Raw genomic sequence first — 20,160 nt, forward strand, 5'->3', positions numbered from 1 at the left:
GCTGAAAATATAGACTGGACAGAGATTACCAGTGACTTCAAGAAGCTGGGAGGTCAGAAGTTCAGAGCCCTACCCAGACCCTCCCTAAGGAGCTGAATGGATAATGGGGGAAGGCCTAGGGTACCTTCAAGCTCCACCAAGGGACCCAACTCACCGGCTTGCCCAGGCATGTGGCCCGGGAAAGCCCTGGAGATCTGGAGCAAGGCGGTAGAGGGGTGCTGGGGTTACCCAAGTCCCGCACCCCCACTAGGCCTGGTCAAGCAGACCTCCGGCATGGCAGGGGCCTGCCAAACCTCCTCCTGCTAGACTCCCGGCTCCAAGAAAGGAGAGATCCTTTAAGAAGCTGGGAGGCCAGAAGTTCAGAGCCCCACCCAGACCCTCCCTAAGGAGCTGAATGGATAATGGGGGAAGGCCTAGGGTACCTTCAAGCTCCACCAAGGGACCCAACTCACCGGCTTGCCCAGGCATGTGGCCCGGGAAAGCCCTGGAGATCTGGAGCAAGGCGGTAGAGGGGTGCTGGGGTTACCCAAGTCCCGCACCCCCACTAGGCCTGGTCAAGCAGACCCCCGGCATGGCAGGGGCCTGCCAAACCTCCTCCTGCTAGACTCCCAGCTCCAAGAAAGCAAGGGATCCATTCTTAGAAGGAACCAGACAGAAATGATTAACAGAATTAAAGAAATAAAGATAGTAACTTTATTAAGGTCTTTTCTTACATATAAAGTTCAAAGCATGGTGAAGGCACAGCAGAGGAAAAAGGACAAAACATAAAGTCTGTGGCCTATTACAGCTAAGACAAGGAGAAAGTCAAGATAGGACAAAATTTCCAGAGACCATCACGTTTCAAGAAACAAAGCTAAGGACTTTAGCCATTGTTATATTCCAAATTTTACTTATACCTCTAGACTTACAGACATGAAGAAACCAAGTTCAAAAAATGTTCAAATTTGCCTCTGATACTTTCTGTGAAGCATCATACTTGCTGATGGTTACCTCCTCCAACAGCTCATCTCACTAGGCCAATGAGATGAGATGTAATTTGTGTTCATCAAATTACACACTCAAGTTTGACTTATTAAAGTAAAACTGAATTTGAACTCTAACTTAATAAAAATAAAACCACTATGGTTTTAATTCAGTGAGTTTAGAGATCTCTTCCTAATAAAGAACATATGAAATTGTCTTTTACTCTTAAGTGACAGCTTACCTCCATGCTATTTCTCCAGCTCTGCATCAAACTATTTCCAAATGCAAAAATGTACAGATAAAGTGGCCACAGCTCTCATATTCCCTGAAATTTATTCTTGGGCCTGCACTCAACTCTCAATACTTAAAAGAGTACTCTTAAATAAGTTTATTTATTTACTCTGGAGTTTTGGACCATATTTGGCTGTGCCTAATCAGGGTTTACTCCTGACTGTGTTTTAGGCTTCATTCATAGCAGTGCTCAGGGGCCCACATGTGGTGCCAGAAATTGAACCTGGGACAGCTGCAAGCAAGACAAATACTTTACCTGCTGAACTAACTCTCTGGACCAAGAAAGAGTGCTTTATGACACTAGAAACCTTTTGTCAGGCCATGAAGATGACTTAATGGGTTGTGCATGCTCTTGTGGGGATGGCCCAAGTTTGATGGTGGAGCTGCATGGTACTCTGAGCACTGAAAGGAGAATGTATTCCTTAAGCACTGAGCAGGGAGTATTCCTGAAAACTGCAAAGTGCAGCTCAGACCCCTTCTCCCCTCACAATAACCTACTAATTAAGACAAATGAGCTTAGACAATTAATTAGAGGGTGAAGGGAAACTGGGGGAACTAACATCAATGGAAGAGAGGGGAACCAAGTGGTGAATGAAAGATACCTCAATATTACTATATACACTTGAGGCAATTTAAAAATTGAGGTCTTAAATGCAGAGACTGTACAGGGCATTTGAAAAATATTAAACTCTTAAGGATAAACTAAAAAACTAAAATGCTTACAAAATCTATGCAGTAGAGACTTCGTCTGCAACAGGTAAGCCTATTTATGAGAACCTTACTCCTATAACATTCCTTGCTTGGTTTAAAAATACCTAATTCCTACCCCCTGCAGTTAATCTGCAAGTTACACAATCCCACAGGACATGTCAGGTTCACAAGAACCGGTCATCATAGAACTATTTAGATGGTCCTGTGAAACACACACACACACACACACACACACACACACACAGTTTACAGCTCATTCATTTCTCACTTCAGTGACGAGAAGGCACTTCACTTTCTGCAAAAAAACTAAATGTAAATAATTTTTACACTACCACTACTTTCCGATTTCAAGCCTCCTACCACTAACCAGGTCCAAAATAAAAGCATCAAATGCTACCAAGTTTTCTGGGTTTTCATAGTACAGTGTGTCTGGACTTTTTAATGTAAACAAACATTACTGGTTATTAATTTTCACAGTAATAGCTCATATGTAGCCTTCCCATTGGAAAGAAAAAGTTAGTTGGAGATCACTTCATTCTTTTTCTCTTCCTCAGAAGTGCATCGCGAAGTGCCAGCTGAAAGGTAAAGAAGGGAGAAAAAAAAATCAAAACCTGGGTACTTCATCTATACTATTAATCCTAATTGGGTCACCTGGAGGTAAGAAAAATGGAATCTCTTAGGTCAGCAAATCATGAAGAACTACAATTAGTGAAATACACTCAGTAACAGATTGAATCTGGCTCCACATTGGGGCCTCCTCACTGACAGGAAAAAAGTGAAGTGTTTATCTGTACGTTCCTACCCCATGGACAAAATTTCAAAATACGATAAGTTGTAGTATGCACATTGGAATGTCACTGTTTGCAAGAATAATTAATACTGGTTTAATATTTTAGCCCTATTGTTAAGACACATCACCTAAATTAAACAAGTAACATTTTGCTTTTCTTTACAATCACTTCTCTAAGATACTCTACTAAACAAAGCATATACAAAACATTTACATATATATTCTATTTTGCTTTCCCCCAAATAATCCCCAATGATCAGTAAATCTAAGAGTCACATACAATGGTCTCCAGAAGCCAAGTGGTGCCAGGGATCCAACTTGAGAGCCCTAAAGCATAGCAGTCATGCACTACAGACCTGTGACCCAACTCCTCACCTAACAAAACTTTACACGGCACCCAGCATTAGTGAAAATTTAAGATAACTATGAACCAAATTTGAAGAAACTAATTCAGAAATGGGCACACTGCAAGTTGTAGTTTAAGACAGAAGTATATGTCCCAATTATTGGAACTGTAACTTGTTTCTTTAATTATTTTGCATTGGAGGTATATAAAAGTATTGGATTCAACTACTTTAAGCTTTTTAACTAACTACATAAACTGAGATGCTAATTTGTTTTTGTTTGCTATTGTTTTAGCAGCATATTTGGCTATGCTCTAGGACCTCTCTTAGACCACGCAAGGCATTGAATCAGGCCTCTACAATGTAAAGCCCACTGAACTATCATTTACTGCAGGCAGTTGTTATTGGAGTGCTCAGGGGAATGTAGTGCCACAAAGCTAGTGTCCTACTAGCTGCATTCCTAATTGCTTGACTATCAGGAAATGGTGCAATATGTGCTTGCCTAAGTGATCTTGAACAGACAATATAGCATATACTTATTGATAACAGCCTAAATTACTCCGGAATGTGGTCTTAAGGAATGGGGCCTAGTTTCTGATAACTGTACCAGGCAGTTTTTACTCTCCTCCGGGCTAAGAGCTAAATTATGTCCTGCAGCTGTACATTCTTTTCTCTTAGCTCAAAATTTTACAGCAAGACTGCATATTGCTTTTAGGTGAAAAGCTGGGCTATGGCAGAGAGAACAGCAAAATGTCCTCAAACAAGTCAGTCCCCAACATTTTTTTGCTTCTTGGGCCACGCCCGGTGATGCTCAGGGGTTTACTCCTGGCTATGCACTCAGAAATTGCTCCTGGCTTGGAGGACCATATGGGACACTGGGGGATCGAACTGCAATCTGTCCTAGGTTAGTATGTGCAAGACAAATAAATGCCCTACTGCTTGCACCACCGCTCCAGGCCCCACAAAGCTGAATTTTAAGCAAGATTTACACAGGTTTTTCAAAGGCCAGTACTGCTCTGGACAACCAAGCTTCAAAATGAACTCACCTGTTTATCTCGGAAAGAACGTTTATTTTTGGACCGGACATTTTGGCTATATCTCATCATCATGAAGTTCTTCTGTTTTTTCTTCTCTTTATTTGTGGAACTAGAAAATGGATTCATTTTGGTTTTCTTCCTCACAAATTCTTTTCGGTCTGTCTTTCCAGCCTATCAGCACAAAAAGATTGATGCTTCCTTTTAAACAATAATACACTTTATGAAATATCTAAGCGCGCCCCACTATTTGAGAAGAACTGATCTAAGCCAATGGTTTTCAACCTTGTATACCTGTGCACCAATAACCAGTGAGAAACCACTGTCAGATAAACCTTAGATGATGATGATTATTTTGGTTTTGGGGCCACACACAGGAGCAGCACTCAAGATTTACTTCTGGCTCTGTAAATTACTTCTGGCTCAGAAATTACTCCAGGCAGTCTTGGGGGACCCCCTCTGGGAACTCAGGTTGAACCCAGGTTGGCTATGTGTTAAGGCAAATATCCACCCGCTGTGCTATCACTCCGGCCTCAAGTCCTAGTTTCCTTTTTTTTTTCTTTTTTGGGTTTTGGGCCACACCCAGCGGTGCTCAGGGGTTACTCCTGGCTGTCTGCTCAGAAATAGCTCCTGGCAAGCACGGGGGACCATATGGGACACCGGGATTCGAACCAACCACCTTAGGTCCTGGATGGGCTGCTGGTAAGGTAAATGCTGCTATGCTATCTCTCCGGCCTCAAGTCCTAGTTTCTTAAACTGTGGGTTATAACCCCCAAACTCATCTCATTCAATACCTCATATCTGTATTTTCTTCTTTGTAAGTTTCATTTTTTTTCTTTAAAATAAAGTTTTGATACATTACCATCAAATATTTATCATATCATATTCTTCCACTTATGGAAGCTGAAGACTCGTGGTATCGGACCAGCACTAAAACGGTGGCTGAAAACTATTGATCTACATAGGTCTCAGTGCATTTAGGATGCAGTGGGTGATGGTGGGTCAATAACAGGAGGGTGAATATTTGGAGGTTATGGCATAGAAAATGAAGCTGAAGGCCCGGAGAGATAGCACAGCGGCGTTTGCCTTGCAAGCAGCCGATCCAGGACCAAAGGTGGTTGGTTCGAATCCCGGTATCCCATATGGTCCCCGTGCCTGCCAGGAGCTATTTCTGAGCAGCCAGCCAGGAGTAACCCCTGAACACCGCCGGGTGTAGCCCAAAAACCAAAAAAAAAAAAAAAAAAAAAAGAAAAAAAAGAAAATGAAGTTGAAAATGGCAGAAGTATTCAGCTGTCTTTAGCTTTTCATGAATAATGTTAAACCTTCCCCTGCTTTTCTACTAGCTTTGACACATGTAGTCCCTAGTGGAAGACCATGTAAGAATGGCTTTCTGTGTTATACGGCTGCTATGGCTTGATAAAACTCACTTAGTTCTTCTATAGAATAATTATAACTTCATTTACAAGATGGAGGTACTGCCATTCTGTAGCTATACAGAATTTTTACTTTGTGTACTGACTATTTAAATTACTCTAATTAAGTAGATTAGATCTCACCATTGCAGTTGCTAGTCTTGTCTCCTTGTCAGACTTGGGTTTTTTATGAAGTCTTTCAATATCCCGAAGAGAAAGTAGCTCACCCCTAAAGAAAAAAAAAGCAGGGTGTGAAATGAGAGCAGAATCCCTTTGCCTAGTGTTTTCATTACCATGTGAATACACTGAAGTCCAGGGCACAGGGGTTCTCACTCTACCTGGACTCCTCATCACTGTCTATTTCAATATATTTCCTCTTTGGGGCTTTCCCAGGGGCCGCATCCAGTTCCTTTCTCATTTGGGCTATGCGGATCTTCTGAAAGTCTTCTTGTGTCAAAACTCGGCTAGTGCTGACAACCGCGGCTCTGGCTTTCCGCTCCTCCATGGGCATGCTGTTTAGCTTATTGGCCTTAGGAGCAAACAACAAAGGCTCAATAGTTACAAGTTTAAGTGAGAGGCCAACAAAGCCCAGCATGCTGTAATGAACACTGTAATGTTCATAATATATATTATGAACAATGAAGTAGTAATAAACATAGAAATGGTGCCCAGGTACAAGCAAAGCATCAGGACTTACAATTTCTTGCTGGTCCTCATCAGAGGAGTGGTGTACATCAACCCACTCCCCATCGCTGTCATCCTCTTCACTGAGACTGGCGCTTTCCCAGCCATCTGTAGGAGACAGGCACGAGATCAGTTCTCCAGCTTTATGGTGGCAAAGGAAAGTAAGTCAATGAAACCTTGGTCTGATACCCTGCTGACCCAGAAGTCCGCAATATTTATTAAGTAAGTCATATTGACTCAACTGATTTAATGAGCACTGACCAAATATCTCAGATATCTGTCATGAGTCCAAACATAACAATCCCTTTTCCTGACACTCATTACTTAATAAAACAGGAATAGAAGAAACTCCAGATTAAAATTTCCTATTTCATTCCACCAAACCAAATGTGTTTATCAAATTCCATTTTGTATATTCTAGGGAACAGAGCAAATATCTTACTTTTTAAAATATGTGTTTCTTAGAAACTAGTTAGAAAGTCATACAGAGAACCTAGACAATCGATTTTGGATATGAAAGAAGTTTGAAGATAGACACCTTATAAAAGAGGCACTGCATAGGCCCCCTGGGCTGACCACTTAGTCCAGGGGACTGATATCCCCCCACACCAGGCTGGTCTTCAGGGCCCTGGGGGGAGAGGGGAGAGAAATTCCTCCCTATGCATCCACAAAAGAGGCACTGAAGTTCTTAAAGGAGCCATCAGAATTTTCAAGATCACAGAGACTTGCAAGTTTTCAATGGCCACCTGGATTTCAGAGGACAAAGTCCCAACACAAGTGCTCATGATCAGGCCCCAACTTTAAATCTAGTCTAACAACTTGCTGTTCTCCACCCTATATTCTACATTGAAAAGATTTCCTAAATCCTTCAGATCTGGTTCTTTTGGCCTGTGAAGTCTTCACTATTAAACCATTTCTCATTGATTTAAGATCTGGCTCAAATACATCTCCCAGAGGTTGATTTTTAACCTGTGGCAGATCTAACTTTTCTCAAATGATAGGTAGGCTCTACTGCCACCAGAATTATGTTAATACTCAATTGCTTAATAAAAGTCTTCATCTCTGCATTCACAGTGGCTGACTCATAGGTAGTACATAAGAAAATTTTGCTGGAATTATGAAGTGGCAGGGAGAAGACATGACTTTAGCAATGAATATAGTCAAGGTTAACCTTGGAAATCAGGATGGAATTCCTCAAGTAATCTGCCACAACTTCAAGAAGCATTCTTCTTTTTTTTTTTGGCCACACCCCTTAGATGCTCAGGGGTTACTCCTGGCTAAGCGCTCAGAAATTGCCCCTGGCTTGGGGGGACCATATGGGACTCTGGGGGATCAAACCGCGGGCCTTCCTTGGCTAGCGCTTGCAAGGCAGACACCTTACCTCTAGCGCTACCTCGCTGGCCCCAAGAAGCATTCTTCTTTTTTTTTTTTGTGGTTTTTGGGTCACACCCGGCAGTGCTCAGGGGTTACTCCTGGCTCCATGCTCAGAAATTGCTCCTGGCAGGCACGAGGGACCATATGGGATGCCGGGATTCAAACCGATGACCTTCTGCATGAAAGGCAAACGCCTTACCTCCATGCTATCTCTCCGGCCCTAGAAGCATTCTCCTTAAGAGTTTAGAAGATGGTTAAGGGAAGCCGTAGAGATGGCATGGAGGTAAAGCGTTTGCCTTGTACGCAGAAGGTCATTGGTTCGAATCCCAGCATCCCATATGGTCTCTCCTGAGCCTGCCAGGAGTGATTTCTGAGCCTGGAGCCAGGAGTAACCCCTGAGTGCTGCTGGGTGTGACCCAAAAACCAAAAACCAAAAAAAAAAAAAAAAAAAAAGAAAAAAGAAAAAAGAAGATTGTGGAAAGGACTAATTATTGAGGACTAATCTTCATAATTTTTTTTTTTGGTTTAGGGACAAAAAAATTTTTTTTGTTTGTTTTGTTGTTTTGGAGCGTCACCCAGTGACGCTCAGGGATCACTCTTAGATATGCACTCAGAAATCACTCCTGGCTTGGGGGACCATATGGGATGCCGGGGATGGAACTGAAGTCTGTCCCAGTTTAGCACATGCAAGGCAGATGCCCTACTGCCTATGCCATTGCTCTGCCACTCCCCCCCACCCCAAATTCTGGACCACACCCAGCATTGCTCAGGATTTGCTCCAGGCTCTGTACACAGGGATTATACCTGGTGGGTTTGTGGAACCATATGAGGTGCTGGAAATCTAACCCAGACCAGCTACCTGGAAGGCAAACATCCTACCAACTGCACTACTATTCTGGCCCCTTTACTATCTTTTCTAAATAAACAAAGATCATTATCTTTTCCAAGTGTCAAGAGCACCTGTGACAAATAATAATCATTCTGAAGAAATTGTAGAAGCCATCTTCTACACCAGTGGTCTGCATGCAATCTTTGTATACCTATTAAAGTCTTTAGTCTCCCAACTGGATTCTAGATGGCAATCAAGGATGATGAGGTATTAAAAAACACTGTTTTATACTACAGAGTATATTTCCTAAGTACTGAAACCATGCCTACTTGATTCTCAGTGCTAAAAACAGTACTTGGCATGTAGTCAGTGCTCAGTAAATATCTGCTGAATCAAATTGCAAGATTAGTCAGATTTCAAGGTCAAAACTAATAAATGATTAATTGTGAAAGAATCTTGAATAATTGTGAAATAAATGAAACCTTCATCGTTTTCAGAACTCTCTTCTTTTTCAACTTCCAGAACTTCTGCTCCTGGAATGTAATCTTTTGCATCTAGTTCTCCATATTCTTGTACTCTTGCTTCTACGGAGGCTTCTGTTGGTTTACCCTAAAGAAAAGTAAATTGTTTTTAATAAGGTGCTTTAGAGTATATACTTTTGAGGAGGCTCTAGATATAAGGATTATATGAGAAGAAGAACTCATAACTAAGTAAAGTGTATCTCTTCACATACATAGGTTTAGAATTTAGAATAAAAGAAAAATAACCAAACAACAATGTTCAATATACAAACAAAAAATGCTCTTTTATGGGGCTGGAGTGATAGCACAGTGGAAAGGCGTTTGCCCTGCATGCGTTCAACACAGGACGGACCCAGGTTCAAGTCCTGGTGTCCTATATGCACCCTTAGCCTGCCACAGGAGTGACTTCTGAGTACAGAATCAGGAGTAACTCCTGAGTGCCGCCGGGTGTGACCCAAACCCCTTCCCCACACAAAAAAAGCTCTTTTATGCCTTTGTTCCCTCAACCAGAATTCTACCTAAACTTTCATTCTATTTTGTTCCAGATCAGGAAATAGGCAATTATTAGGGGGAAATTGCCTTAAGTGTTTATGCTATTCCCTTTCTAATCCTTATGGAATGGTCAAAGGTCACACACAAACATGACTGTGGAGTATGACCACTCAGCTATGGTCTGTAAGGCTCAATTTTCAGTGAGTAAAATTAGCAAATACAAGTTACTTAAGGTAATGGTATTCTGCGCTTAAAGGATAAAACTATGCCTGCTTACAATACTTGCAATAGAAGCATCATAAGTTCTAAAACCCACACTACAGGAATTACTCTCCACTTTCAGAGACTACAACCTTCACATGAGTGTTTTTCAACCTTTTTACATAGCAGGCCAGTGGCTGAAAACTACTGCTTCAGATGAACTGCTTTAAAAGCAAACTTCTCCTACCCGGAATTTCTTCTGTAACATCTTAGGATTCAGTGTTCGGAAGAGCTGAATCAAAGTTCTAGCAGACATCATCACATCTGTAAAACAACACCTTAAATCAGAAACTCCAGACAGTCTATTGAGATTAAAGACAGCAGCACATTTCTTAGTCTATAGAAAACAAGTAATATAACTTACTCTTATCTTTATGTGTTTTATACTGAGCCAGGTCTTGGAGAAGTTCTTCGGTCATGGCTAGAGGACATCGAGCAGTTATCTCTTTAATAGCATTGATTCTAAAAGAGGAAAGATTAATTTAAAAATCTCAAACAGGGGGCCGGCGAGGTGGCACTAAAGGTAAGGTGTCTGCCTTGCAAGCGCTAGCCAAGGAAAGGACCACGGTTCGATCCCCCGGTGTCCCATATGGTCCCCACAAGCCAGGGGCAATTTCTGTGCGCTTAGCCAGGAGTAACCCCTGACCATCAAATGGGTGTGGCCTGAAAAAAAACACCTCAAACAGAGCCAATGAGATAACTCAATAAATTGGAGTGTAAGCTTTGTATACAGGAAACCCTGAATTGGATCCTTGGCAACATGTGGTCCCCTAAGTAAAAAGCCAGAGTAGCCCCTGAGTATTGACAGGTATGGCACAGAAACAAAACAAAAATATCCCAAACAGAAGATAGTACAGGGATTAAGACTCTTGTTCTGCATTCAATTAACCCTGGTTCAATCCCTTCTAAACACTGCCAGGAATGATCTCAGAGTACAACACCAGGAGTAAGTCCTAAATGTTTATAGGTATGGCCTAAAAAGAAAATTACCAAGCAGTACTCTTATGTGGCTTAATCTAACAAGTTCTCCTAAAAAGACCAGGCCAAAAGGAACATAAATTGAGTTTTTTTTTAAGGCAGAAGCCTCTAATCTTCAGAATGGTAGAGCAGGTGATGGTGGCAGCTTCTACGGGCTTTAATGTCAGACAATTTAGGGCCATTCTCTTTGCTTCTCAGTAAGGAATCATCCTCTCTGTTAAGTAAATCATGGAGCATCATTAACCCAATTTTTTTTTTCTTTTTCCTTTTTCTTTTGGGTCACACCCAGTGATGCTCAGAGATTACTCCTAGGTGTGTACTCAGGAATTACTCCTGGTAGTGCTTGATCATATGGGATGCCAGGGATTGAACCTGGATTGGGCACATGCAAGGCAAGAACCTTACCTACTAATCTATCTGTTCAGACCCTCACTCAATTTTAAGTGGAGAAGAGACTTGGTCTGTTAAAAATCTTCAGGGCTTGCTTAGTTATTTGTATAAATTAGGAATTCATACAAAACAATATTTGTATTTTTTAAATGATTTCCAATTAATCAAAATATGTACTGCCTTAGGATTCAAGAGTGACTCAATCATGTCCCAGGAGAAGGTACAAATTCCAGGTAAGAGACATAAGAAAAGCAATGAGATTGCCAAATAATCATTCAATAAAAGATCTCTAAGTTGATTAGAAGGATAAATATCCTTTCTTTGACCCGTCTTCTCAAAATTTTGACAATAACATAAAATAAAGTTGGGGCCAAGAATATGGCTCAAGTGGAAGAACCCAATGCCTTACCTACGTGAGGCCCTAGTTTGATCTCTGGCCCTACATCAGGGGTCTCAAACTCAATTTACCTGAGGGCCGCAGGAGGCAAAGTCGGGGTGAGGCAGGGTCGCATAAGGGATTTCACAAAAAACAAGGGACAGCGGGCAGGAGAAGCGGAAATGACGTCTGCGCTAGGCGCAACGTATTCATGATTATTCACTTACTGAATATTCGCAATACTGAATATTCGTAAGAAAAAAATCACATTAAACATTTGCATACCCCGAACGGAACTGCTCGGGGTATGCGAATGTTTAATGTGATTTTTTCTTACTAATGCGATTTTAATTGCGAATATTCGGTAGTGAATAATCGCAAATACTGCGATATTTGAAGGCCGGCTGCGGGCCACAAAATGTTGTACGGAGGGCCGCAAATGGCCCGCGGGCCGTGAGTTTGAGACCCCTGCCCTACATGGTCCCCAAGCACCACTGGAAGTTGTCCTCACCCCACAACTATGGCTGGGGATGGTACCCACAGCCAAGAAATAAAATATATCAGGGGCTGGAGAGATAGCACAGTGGTAGGGCATTTGCCTTGCAAGCAGCTGGTCCAGGATGGATGGTGGTTTGAATCCTGGCATCTCATATGGTCCTCAGTGCCTGCCAGGAGTAATTTCTAAGCGCAGAGTCAGGAGTAACCCTGAGTGCCACTGGGTATGACCCCAAAACACCAAAAAATCAGACCCTCTGAGGAGTCAGAAGAATGTAAACTGTTTCTATAGGAGCCATACTCAAGTTGAGAACCGACATCACGGTAACAGAGCAAAGTAAGCACATTAACAATGTTAACAAATTCTACATACCCTACTGTCATGACTTCCCCAGAGTTCTTGTCAGTAACAAAATTGTTGGCCACAGTCATAAGCAAGGACTGAATGATCTAAGTGGCAAGAAAAAGAAAAAAAAAGATGAATGCTGGGGAAATGCTTGAATCTACTAGAATCCTAGAGATGACAGGACAAATTACTGGAAATAGGAATCAAGACAAGGCATAGGGACCAGGGGACAGTACAGAGGCACATACCCAGCTCTGTGTATAACTTGGCTGCCATCCCTGGCACTATATGATCTCTGGGTGTGGCCATAGAGCCCTTATTATACCCTCACTTATTATATACCCCACAGGGGTGGTTCTGGTGGCCCCTGGCAATGCAGGGCCCAAGCACTAAACCATCAGCTCAGGAGGCCAAGGAACTCCAACTGAGGCTCAAGGATCCCTTGAGGAACACAGGGACAAAAATACACCACTTTGGAGTTTGGCCTTCTTTCTGGCTACCCTCCAGTAAGATGCCACTGTTCTTTATCTTTTTTTTTTTTTTTTCTGGTTTTTGGGCCACACCCTGTGACGCTCAGGGGTTACTCCTGGCTATGCGCTCAGAAGTTGCTCCTGGCTTCTTGGGGGACCATATGGGACGCCGGGGGATCGAACCACGGTCCGTCCTAGGCTAGCGCAGGCAAGGCAGGCACCTTACCTCCAGCGCCACCACCCGGCCCCACTGTTCTTTATCTTATTTTTCAATTTGGATCAGAGAAAATTGTTTTCGTTCAAGAAAATCCAACACTGTCTTATTAAAGTATCAATAAACATTGAAAAATAGGCACTTCAAAATCACTGATATGCTTTACTTTCCTAGCATAAAATCAGAAAAGAGGGGGCTGGAGCGGTGGCACGGAGCAGTAAGGTGTTTGCCTTGCTGGCACTAGCCTAGGACAGACCACGGTTTGATCCCCTGGTGTCCCATATGCTCCCCCAAGCCAGGAGCAATTTCTGAGTGCATAGCCAGGAGTAACCCCCTGAGCATCACCAGGTGTGGCCCCAAAAAAACAAAACAAAACAAAATATCTGAAAAGAATCAGAATTTTATCAATAGTTTGCCCCAAATGAAGTTCACTTTCACTAGCAAACTTTCTTCTCCTGTAACTGAACTTCTGTGGGCCTCTCCTCTTGGCTACAAAAGAAGAAGGGGTGAATGGGAACAGAGGATATCCCTGTGGGAGAAGGTACCAAGTGCTACTTTCATAGCACTAGCACTATGCTACATGCACTAGATGCAGACTGGAGGAAGGTCGAAGAGTCTCACCTCTGGGGGCACGAGGTTATGAGATGCTTGTGCAGCAAACAGAAGGATCTTGGTTACTTCTGAAAACGTAAGAAACCAGAAAGGTCAGTCAGTTTGCCATTCTGCATCTTGAGACAGCAGCAAACACAGCAGCACTCCAAGTCTCATCTGACTACAGTTTTAGTCTCTACCTTCTTTCAAGTTCGCTCAAATGCTACCTCATCAAGTTGTCTTTCTTGGCTAGAACTTATCCCAGAATTCCCTGTTATTTTGCTTCCTTTTTCCTCAAGATTTCCATCTAGAAAAGTTACTTTCAGTCTGGCACAGGCAATACTGTATCTTTTGCTGTGTGTGATGTTCTGTGAAGCACAGAACTTGGGTTCTTAAAGAATTCTTGTCCAATGCAGTAAAAAGCATATAAATCACCAAACAAATACAAATGCATATATGTATATGTACACACATATATGTATAGATACATAATGCATATATAGATGTACATATATTTCTTTCAAAGGAGCAATATATGTAAAGAACAAAGTCTTTATAAAGATGAGTGCCAGTAAGTGTCACTACTTTGCACGCAACTGACCTGGCCTATCCCTAGAATAGAACACGATACTCTCAAAACTGCCAGGAGTGACCTTGGGCATATAGCCAGGATTAAATTCTGAGCACTCCTGGGCTAGCTCCCACCTTCTTACCAGACTATGCCACCAAAAATGAGACAAATTCTAATCCGCCATTTATTTGCTGAGTGACCTTAATCTTTTTCAAACTTTCAGGACTTAAGTTAGGATTAATTAGATGAGATGATGTTGGGGACTGTGACTTGTTTGAGGCCATTTTGCTGTTCTTTCTGCCATAGTCCAGCCTTTTACCTAAAGGCTACATGCAGTCTTGCTGTAAGTTTTTGAGCTAAAGAGAAAGGAATGTGCAGCTGCAGGATATAATTAACTCTAGCCCGGAGGAGAGCAACACGGCCCGGTACCATTCCCAGAAATGAGGTCTTACTCCCTCAACTACATTCCGGAGTCAACAAGGCAGTTATTATGTGTATATGTTACATTGTCTGTACAAAATTATTTCTGTAAGAACACTGCCCCCACCTTATATCTGTTAAAAGTTTAGATATGCAGCTAGAAGGTCACAAGAAATTTCCATGGAAACAGCACGTTCATCATGACTTGCAGGTAATCCTGCCTCCTAGCCCACTGTCCATTTCCTTATTTGGAGAATGATTTACTTTCTTTGTTCCTTGTAACCTGATATGTATTCTTGCCTTGTATGGGCCTTCGCGCCAAAAGTATGACTGACATCACCTTTGTACTGCCCCCTTCTCCTTCACTATATAAGAAGGAGCTGTAGTCAAATAAAGTTGCCTTTGAGCAGTGAGATATTGCCTTGGGTCTTTATTATTAACCTCTCTCAGATTTTTACAGGTGTGGTTGTTCTTCTACCCAGCAAAATAGGAGTGCGGTTGTCTGAGAAGTCTTCCCAGCTAATTCCTGCTGGCCGGGCCCCCCTGGGGGGCTTCCGGACCCCGCATTTTGGCGCCCAACGCTGGGCTCGAAGACCACCGCCACACCCCGAACGACTACAGGTCGGCGAGTCCGGAGCTGTTTCGTAAATCGCAGGAATACCTCATCAGGGTAAGCGTTGAAACGAGTTAGCCTTAATCAAAAATTTAAACTGCAGTTTTTCCAGTCGTTCTGATCGCCGCCCCTGATTGGCTTTTGGGGCTTCACCCATAGGATCCGCTACCATGGGTGCCGCATTGAGTACTGAGCTTAAATTCATTCGAGATATACAGTCTGAATTGAAACGCAGACATATAGAGGTTACCAAAAAAGATATTTGTAATTTTTAATGTTTGTTCATGATGTTTGCCAAAAATCTAGTGTTCCTGGGCTCCCTCTCGCTCTGACTCTGTCTCTCAGTTTCCTTCCTCTTCTGACCCTTCATCTTTACTTCTGCCGCTGCACCCTCTGTGCAAAATCCTAAACAGCCCTTCACTTCCTTAGCCTCAGCTCCGTCCCTGTTCCAACAAAACCTTTACTCCCCTCACCACCCTCCCCTCCTTAGCCAGCAATTGCAACAATACAAAGCCTTTAATTGGAAAAGCCTCAAAGAGCCATTTCAAGCCGTAACCTCCTATGGCCCCCAAGCCCCTTACACGCTCTCCTGCTTAGAATCTAATAGCTGAACTCTTTGTCTCTTGGGAAGTTAACTTTTTTTTCCGCTGCAAAGCCCTTGCAGATAAGCAGGAATCCTGATCTCTAAGCTCTTATAGCTGGCCTCGCCTCTTTTCATACCTTAAAGGTACAGCACACACTTTCCAGGTCTCAGCTTGCCAACATGGCTCTTGCTGCCCTCTATGCCTGGAAGTCGCTCCCCAGAGCCAGCATTCCAGCAGCTCCCCCACACCGGCAACAAACTGTTGCTGCTTTCTCCCTCCCCCCCCCTTTTCTGACTTAAGCTCCCAACTCACCACAATTACATCCATGGTCTCTCACCTCTCTAACAAATTTGATAATGCTCTTGGCTCAAAAACCAGCGCTACCTTTCCTGTCTTTCTCCCTAATGGAGAAAGTCTTCCCCCGCCTGCTCAGCAGCCTCCACCGTGGAGAACGCTCAGTCCCTAACCATGGCAGATTCCCTCCTCTCACCGCTCCCCCTCTTAAAGCTATAGAAATGAAACTACTTGGCCAAATTGAAAATCTTAAACAAATCTTAAGCCTTCAAAAACAGGCTGCTTCTCTTAATTCACAAGTTTCTGCCCTTCAGGCTTTCCCCCGCCCTCCTAAATCTATAGTTGTCTGTCCTCTGCCCACTGAATTCCACGGCCAGGCCCCCCATCTTGAGAATTCAAAGGAACAAACTAATAAAAGTGAGGCTGAGTGCCATAAAACAGAAACTGCTGCAGTGCCTACAAAAAATTCTAAGGGCACAGTGAGCAGGATAATTACAAAGTATCAGCTGCTAAGCCATAAAACCTTGCGATATCTACACTTTGCTGTTAAAACTTCTGAGCCTAATGTACCCTTTACTCAGTACATTTTGCTCAAACCAGCCCTCAGCCTCCTTCAGCCTCTTTCCTGCCAGCCTTGGGAAACAGCCAGCTCAAGCCCTGCCACTCCCACTTTAAGCCTTCCAATTCACCTTGAAATACCCAATCTTTGTTATTCAAAAGAAATCTGAAAAGTAGCATCTCTTGCATATTCTCAAATCAATTAATAAAACCATGATCCCCATGGTGCTTTTGCAACCCAGACTCCCCTCTTCGGTTGCCATTCCCTCTAATTCCAATAAATTAGTAATTAATCTTAAAAGATTGCTTTTTTTTTTTTTCTCTATATCATTACACCCTGCTGACTGTAAAAAATTTGCCTCTAACCTTCCTGCTGTTAACTGTGCTGGCCCCTCCCCGAGTTATCAGTAAAAGACTCTGCTTCACCTTGTCAGCCCTACACTTCGTCAAATATGTGTTATTAGGTTTAGTGCATTAAGTGGTGTAAAGTAATTATTAAAACATTAAAAAGCAACATGAAGATAAGGGCAATAAACTTTTTTTTTTTTTTGCCTCTCAGAAAATTTTAGAGCAAGGTCATGATTCTGTCACTTTACAGATAACAAAATGTTGGTAAAAGAAAAACTTCTTTGTGTTTTAAAATCCAAACGAACACAAAAGTGTTAAATTTAAGTCTTATATTTCTATTACAAGTTTTATTTTAATTTTTAAAGTATTTACAAAATTATGTGAAAAATAATGTGGTTAGCCTTTTTAAACAATATAGTTAATTTAATGCACAGTAAACACCTAAGTGTGCTTTATAGTACCCTTAGTTTTAACTTTGTGCTACAGCAATGGTTGTTCTTTATTTCTGCATTGAAAGAACTATTATTTTAAGTGCATTCAAAATATCAGCACATTATACAAATCTGTATATTTGTGTCGCAGTGAAAAAATAATATAAATGAAAAATATATTATATATAATTTTATAAGTAATATATAAAAATAACTAAACTTTATAAGCAAATTAACTAGTATTAAATATAATTTTAGTCTTAAGTTCTAAGTGTGTAAATGCATCAGATGTCTTTAACTATATTTTATAATAATCTAAGCATTTAGTTAATTTGGTATATAATATTTTTTACAAATTATTCACATAAAGTCTTCATAGTAAAAACAGTTGTTTGTTTTTTAAAGTCAGTTTTTTATACCTTTAATAATCATAGTTCATGCTATTGTGTTTAATCATAAAAATTTTAACACTTTATTGCAGCTGTCTTACTGTTCTACTGCAAAACCAATTTAAAGAAAACCTATTCATTTACAGCAAATAATTTCATACTTCAAAGTGAAGACTCCTTCTACAGTGCTCATTAACCATTTTACTTAATGTTTTAAACTTCAAATTAAAATTGTTTTAAAAATGTTTTGTGTTAAATCTAAACCTTAAAATTTATTTTCAGCAAAGTTCCACGCCATCTACATTAAGTACTTCTCAAAACTAAAAAAGTTTTTCTACAAAATTTTTTTTTTCTTCTCACAAACATGCTAGCTAAATATTTAAAAGCGCTTGTCAATTTTTTATAAATAAGTCTTAAATCACTCCTTTTATCTGTTTATGTGTCTGTTGTGATGAATGAAAGTGGCCACAAGTGTAAAATGTTGTGTTTAGTGTTGTTTTGTTTTGTCTGTTTATTTGTTATCTCTACATTTTATAATAATACAATTTTTAAAGCCTTATCCATTTTTCAAATTTCAATTAATTTTTTCAACCTGGTTCAGTCTGGTCAGTTCACAGACTGGCATCTTGCAACTAAAAATCATGTGTTACAAATTATGTATTAAGCTAGCTTTGTCCTTCTAAGAACATGGCGGAGGGTGTGGGAGATGGCAAACCCCAGATTTCTCAATGGCCATCGGGGATAACTTTTCCCTGGAGAATTTCTGGACTTTGCAGTCACCCGGCTTTCCTGTTATGTGTAAGTTCAGGCCTATAGAATATGTATTTATGGCTAAAAAATAGCATCCAGCTTTAACATAATAACTAAAAGTTTAAGAAAAATCCTTTATATTCAGTTTAAAAATTTTTTTTTTTATACTTTTTTTTTTTTTTTTTTTGGTTTTTGGGCCACACCCGTTTGACGCTCAGGGGTTACTCCTGGCTATGCGCTCAGAAATCGCCCCTGGCTTGGGGGGACCATATGGGACGCCGGGGATCGAACCGCGGTCCTTCCTTGGCTAGCGCTTGCAAGGCAGACACCTTACCTCCAGCGCCACCTACCCGGCCCCTAAAAATTTTTTTTAATTAGCAATTGTTAATTATAAAATTTCTTTTATGCCAAAGTCTAACAGAGGTCAAATAACATTCCCGTGGTATTCCAAAATAACTAGTGTAATGTAAATTGCTAATGTTTTCTGCCTGTATACCCAAGCCAAAAAACTAAGTAAATTCTTAATTTTTATATGAAGTAACCATTTTGCCTCCTGCCAAGCTGTTTTCTTATAAGCCTCCTGCTAGCCGCCATTCCTGCAAACCTGTTTCTACTGACTCCACTTTTGACAATGCTGAATTAGACACTCTGCCTAGCTGCCTTGGTTGCCCACCATTGCCACCAACAACCTCCATTGCAAACAAGTCACGGTCGTGGAACTTTGCTTACTCAAACCATATATGTGCCCGCCTGTTCAACAATCAAACATTTGCAATCAGACCATTATTGTTAATAACTCTTCCATCTTCATTGAAGCCCCCAACTCCACTTATTTTGTTTGTTCCACTGGATTTTCTCCCCATATTGTTACTGAAATGTTTCTTGCTTATCATGATTGTTATGTTTTAGCTTTGTTAATGCCTAGAATAACCATCAAACCTGTTGGTCGGTTTCCACCTCAAACCTCATCCTGCAAATGGTCAATGCCTCTGCCCAGGCACTCTCCAACACCAGCTATAAACACTGTTGAATCTGCAATTCACCAGTTTCGCCATTTTATGAAAGCATCACAACGTTTAAATCTCCTATCTACACCAATGACTCTGAACTTCTTCTCTGTAAAGTTCAGCCTCAGCGTCATTAACTCACTGTTGAGCAAGTTGTAAGCTACGAACTCTGCCTTCTGGCCCATCCTCCTCCTCTCAAGTTATTTTAAATCTTATAAATGCCTCTGCTCTAGCCCTCACAGACCCAAATTATGAACGCTGTTGGCTTGGCTTCTCTCCTCAACCCCTACTCTTATCCTTCCGTCTTTCAACAACGTCGCGAGCCCTTTACAACTGTCACCCTTGCAGTCCTCCTTGCTGTTGGCGCCACTACTAGTGCTGGCATAGAAATTTACTCCCTTGTTTCCACTCAGTCCAATTTTCGCATTCTCACTCAAGCGGTTGAACAAAATATTAATGAAATCAAAAACAGTCTTCAATTTCTCATTGATACTGTTAGTTCCCTTGCAGATGTTGTGCTTCAAAATCGTCGTGGTTTAGATCTCGCCCTTATGAAAGAGGGGGGAGTCTGTGTAGCCCTTAAGGAACAATGTTGTATTTTTAAAGACAAAATTGGATTAGTTAGAGAC

General features: G+C 41.4%; 1 protein-coding gene and 1 non-coding gene across 2 annotated transcripts in view; one reads left to right on the top strand and one right to left on the bottom strand.

Moving 5' to 3' along the window:
- Positions 1–1,330: 1,330 nt before the first annotated feature.
- SDAD1 (SDA1 domain containing 1) overlaps positions 1,331–20,160 on the bottom strand; it is a 41,624-nt gene continuing 22,794 nt past the window's right edge. Inside the window, 10 exon segments of the mRNA XM_049790251.1 lie at positions 1,331–2,540; positions 4,146–4,307; positions 5,690–5,774; positions 5,884–6,074; positions 6,243–6,337; positions 8,915–9,041; positions 9,894–9,970; positions 10,071–10,168; positions 12,319–12,395; positions 13,597–13,655. Coding sequence (XP_049646208.1) covers positions 2,493–2,540; positions 4,146–4,307; positions 5,690–5,774; positions 5,884–6,074; positions 6,243–6,337; positions 8,915–9,041; positions 9,894–9,970; positions 10,071–10,168; positions 12,319–12,395; positions 13,597–13,655 — 1,019 coding nt within the window. The 3' untranslated portion in view covers positions 1,331–2,492.
- LOC126033268 (small nucleolar RNA SNORA22) lies at positions 17,381–17,510 on the top strand. The gene has a single exon (XR_007504378.1). It is a non-coding gene; the product is annotated as a small nucleolar RNA SNORA22 (small nucleolar RNA).

The sequence above is a fragment of the Suncus etruscus genome, chromosome 16, assembly GCF_024139225.1.
Source record: "Suncus etruscus isolate mSunEtr1 chromosome 16, mSunEtr1.pri.cur, whole genome shotgun sequence".
NCBI classification, from domain to species: Eukaryota; Metazoa; Chordata; class Mammalia; order Eulipotyphla; family Soricidae; genus Suncus; species Suncus etruscus.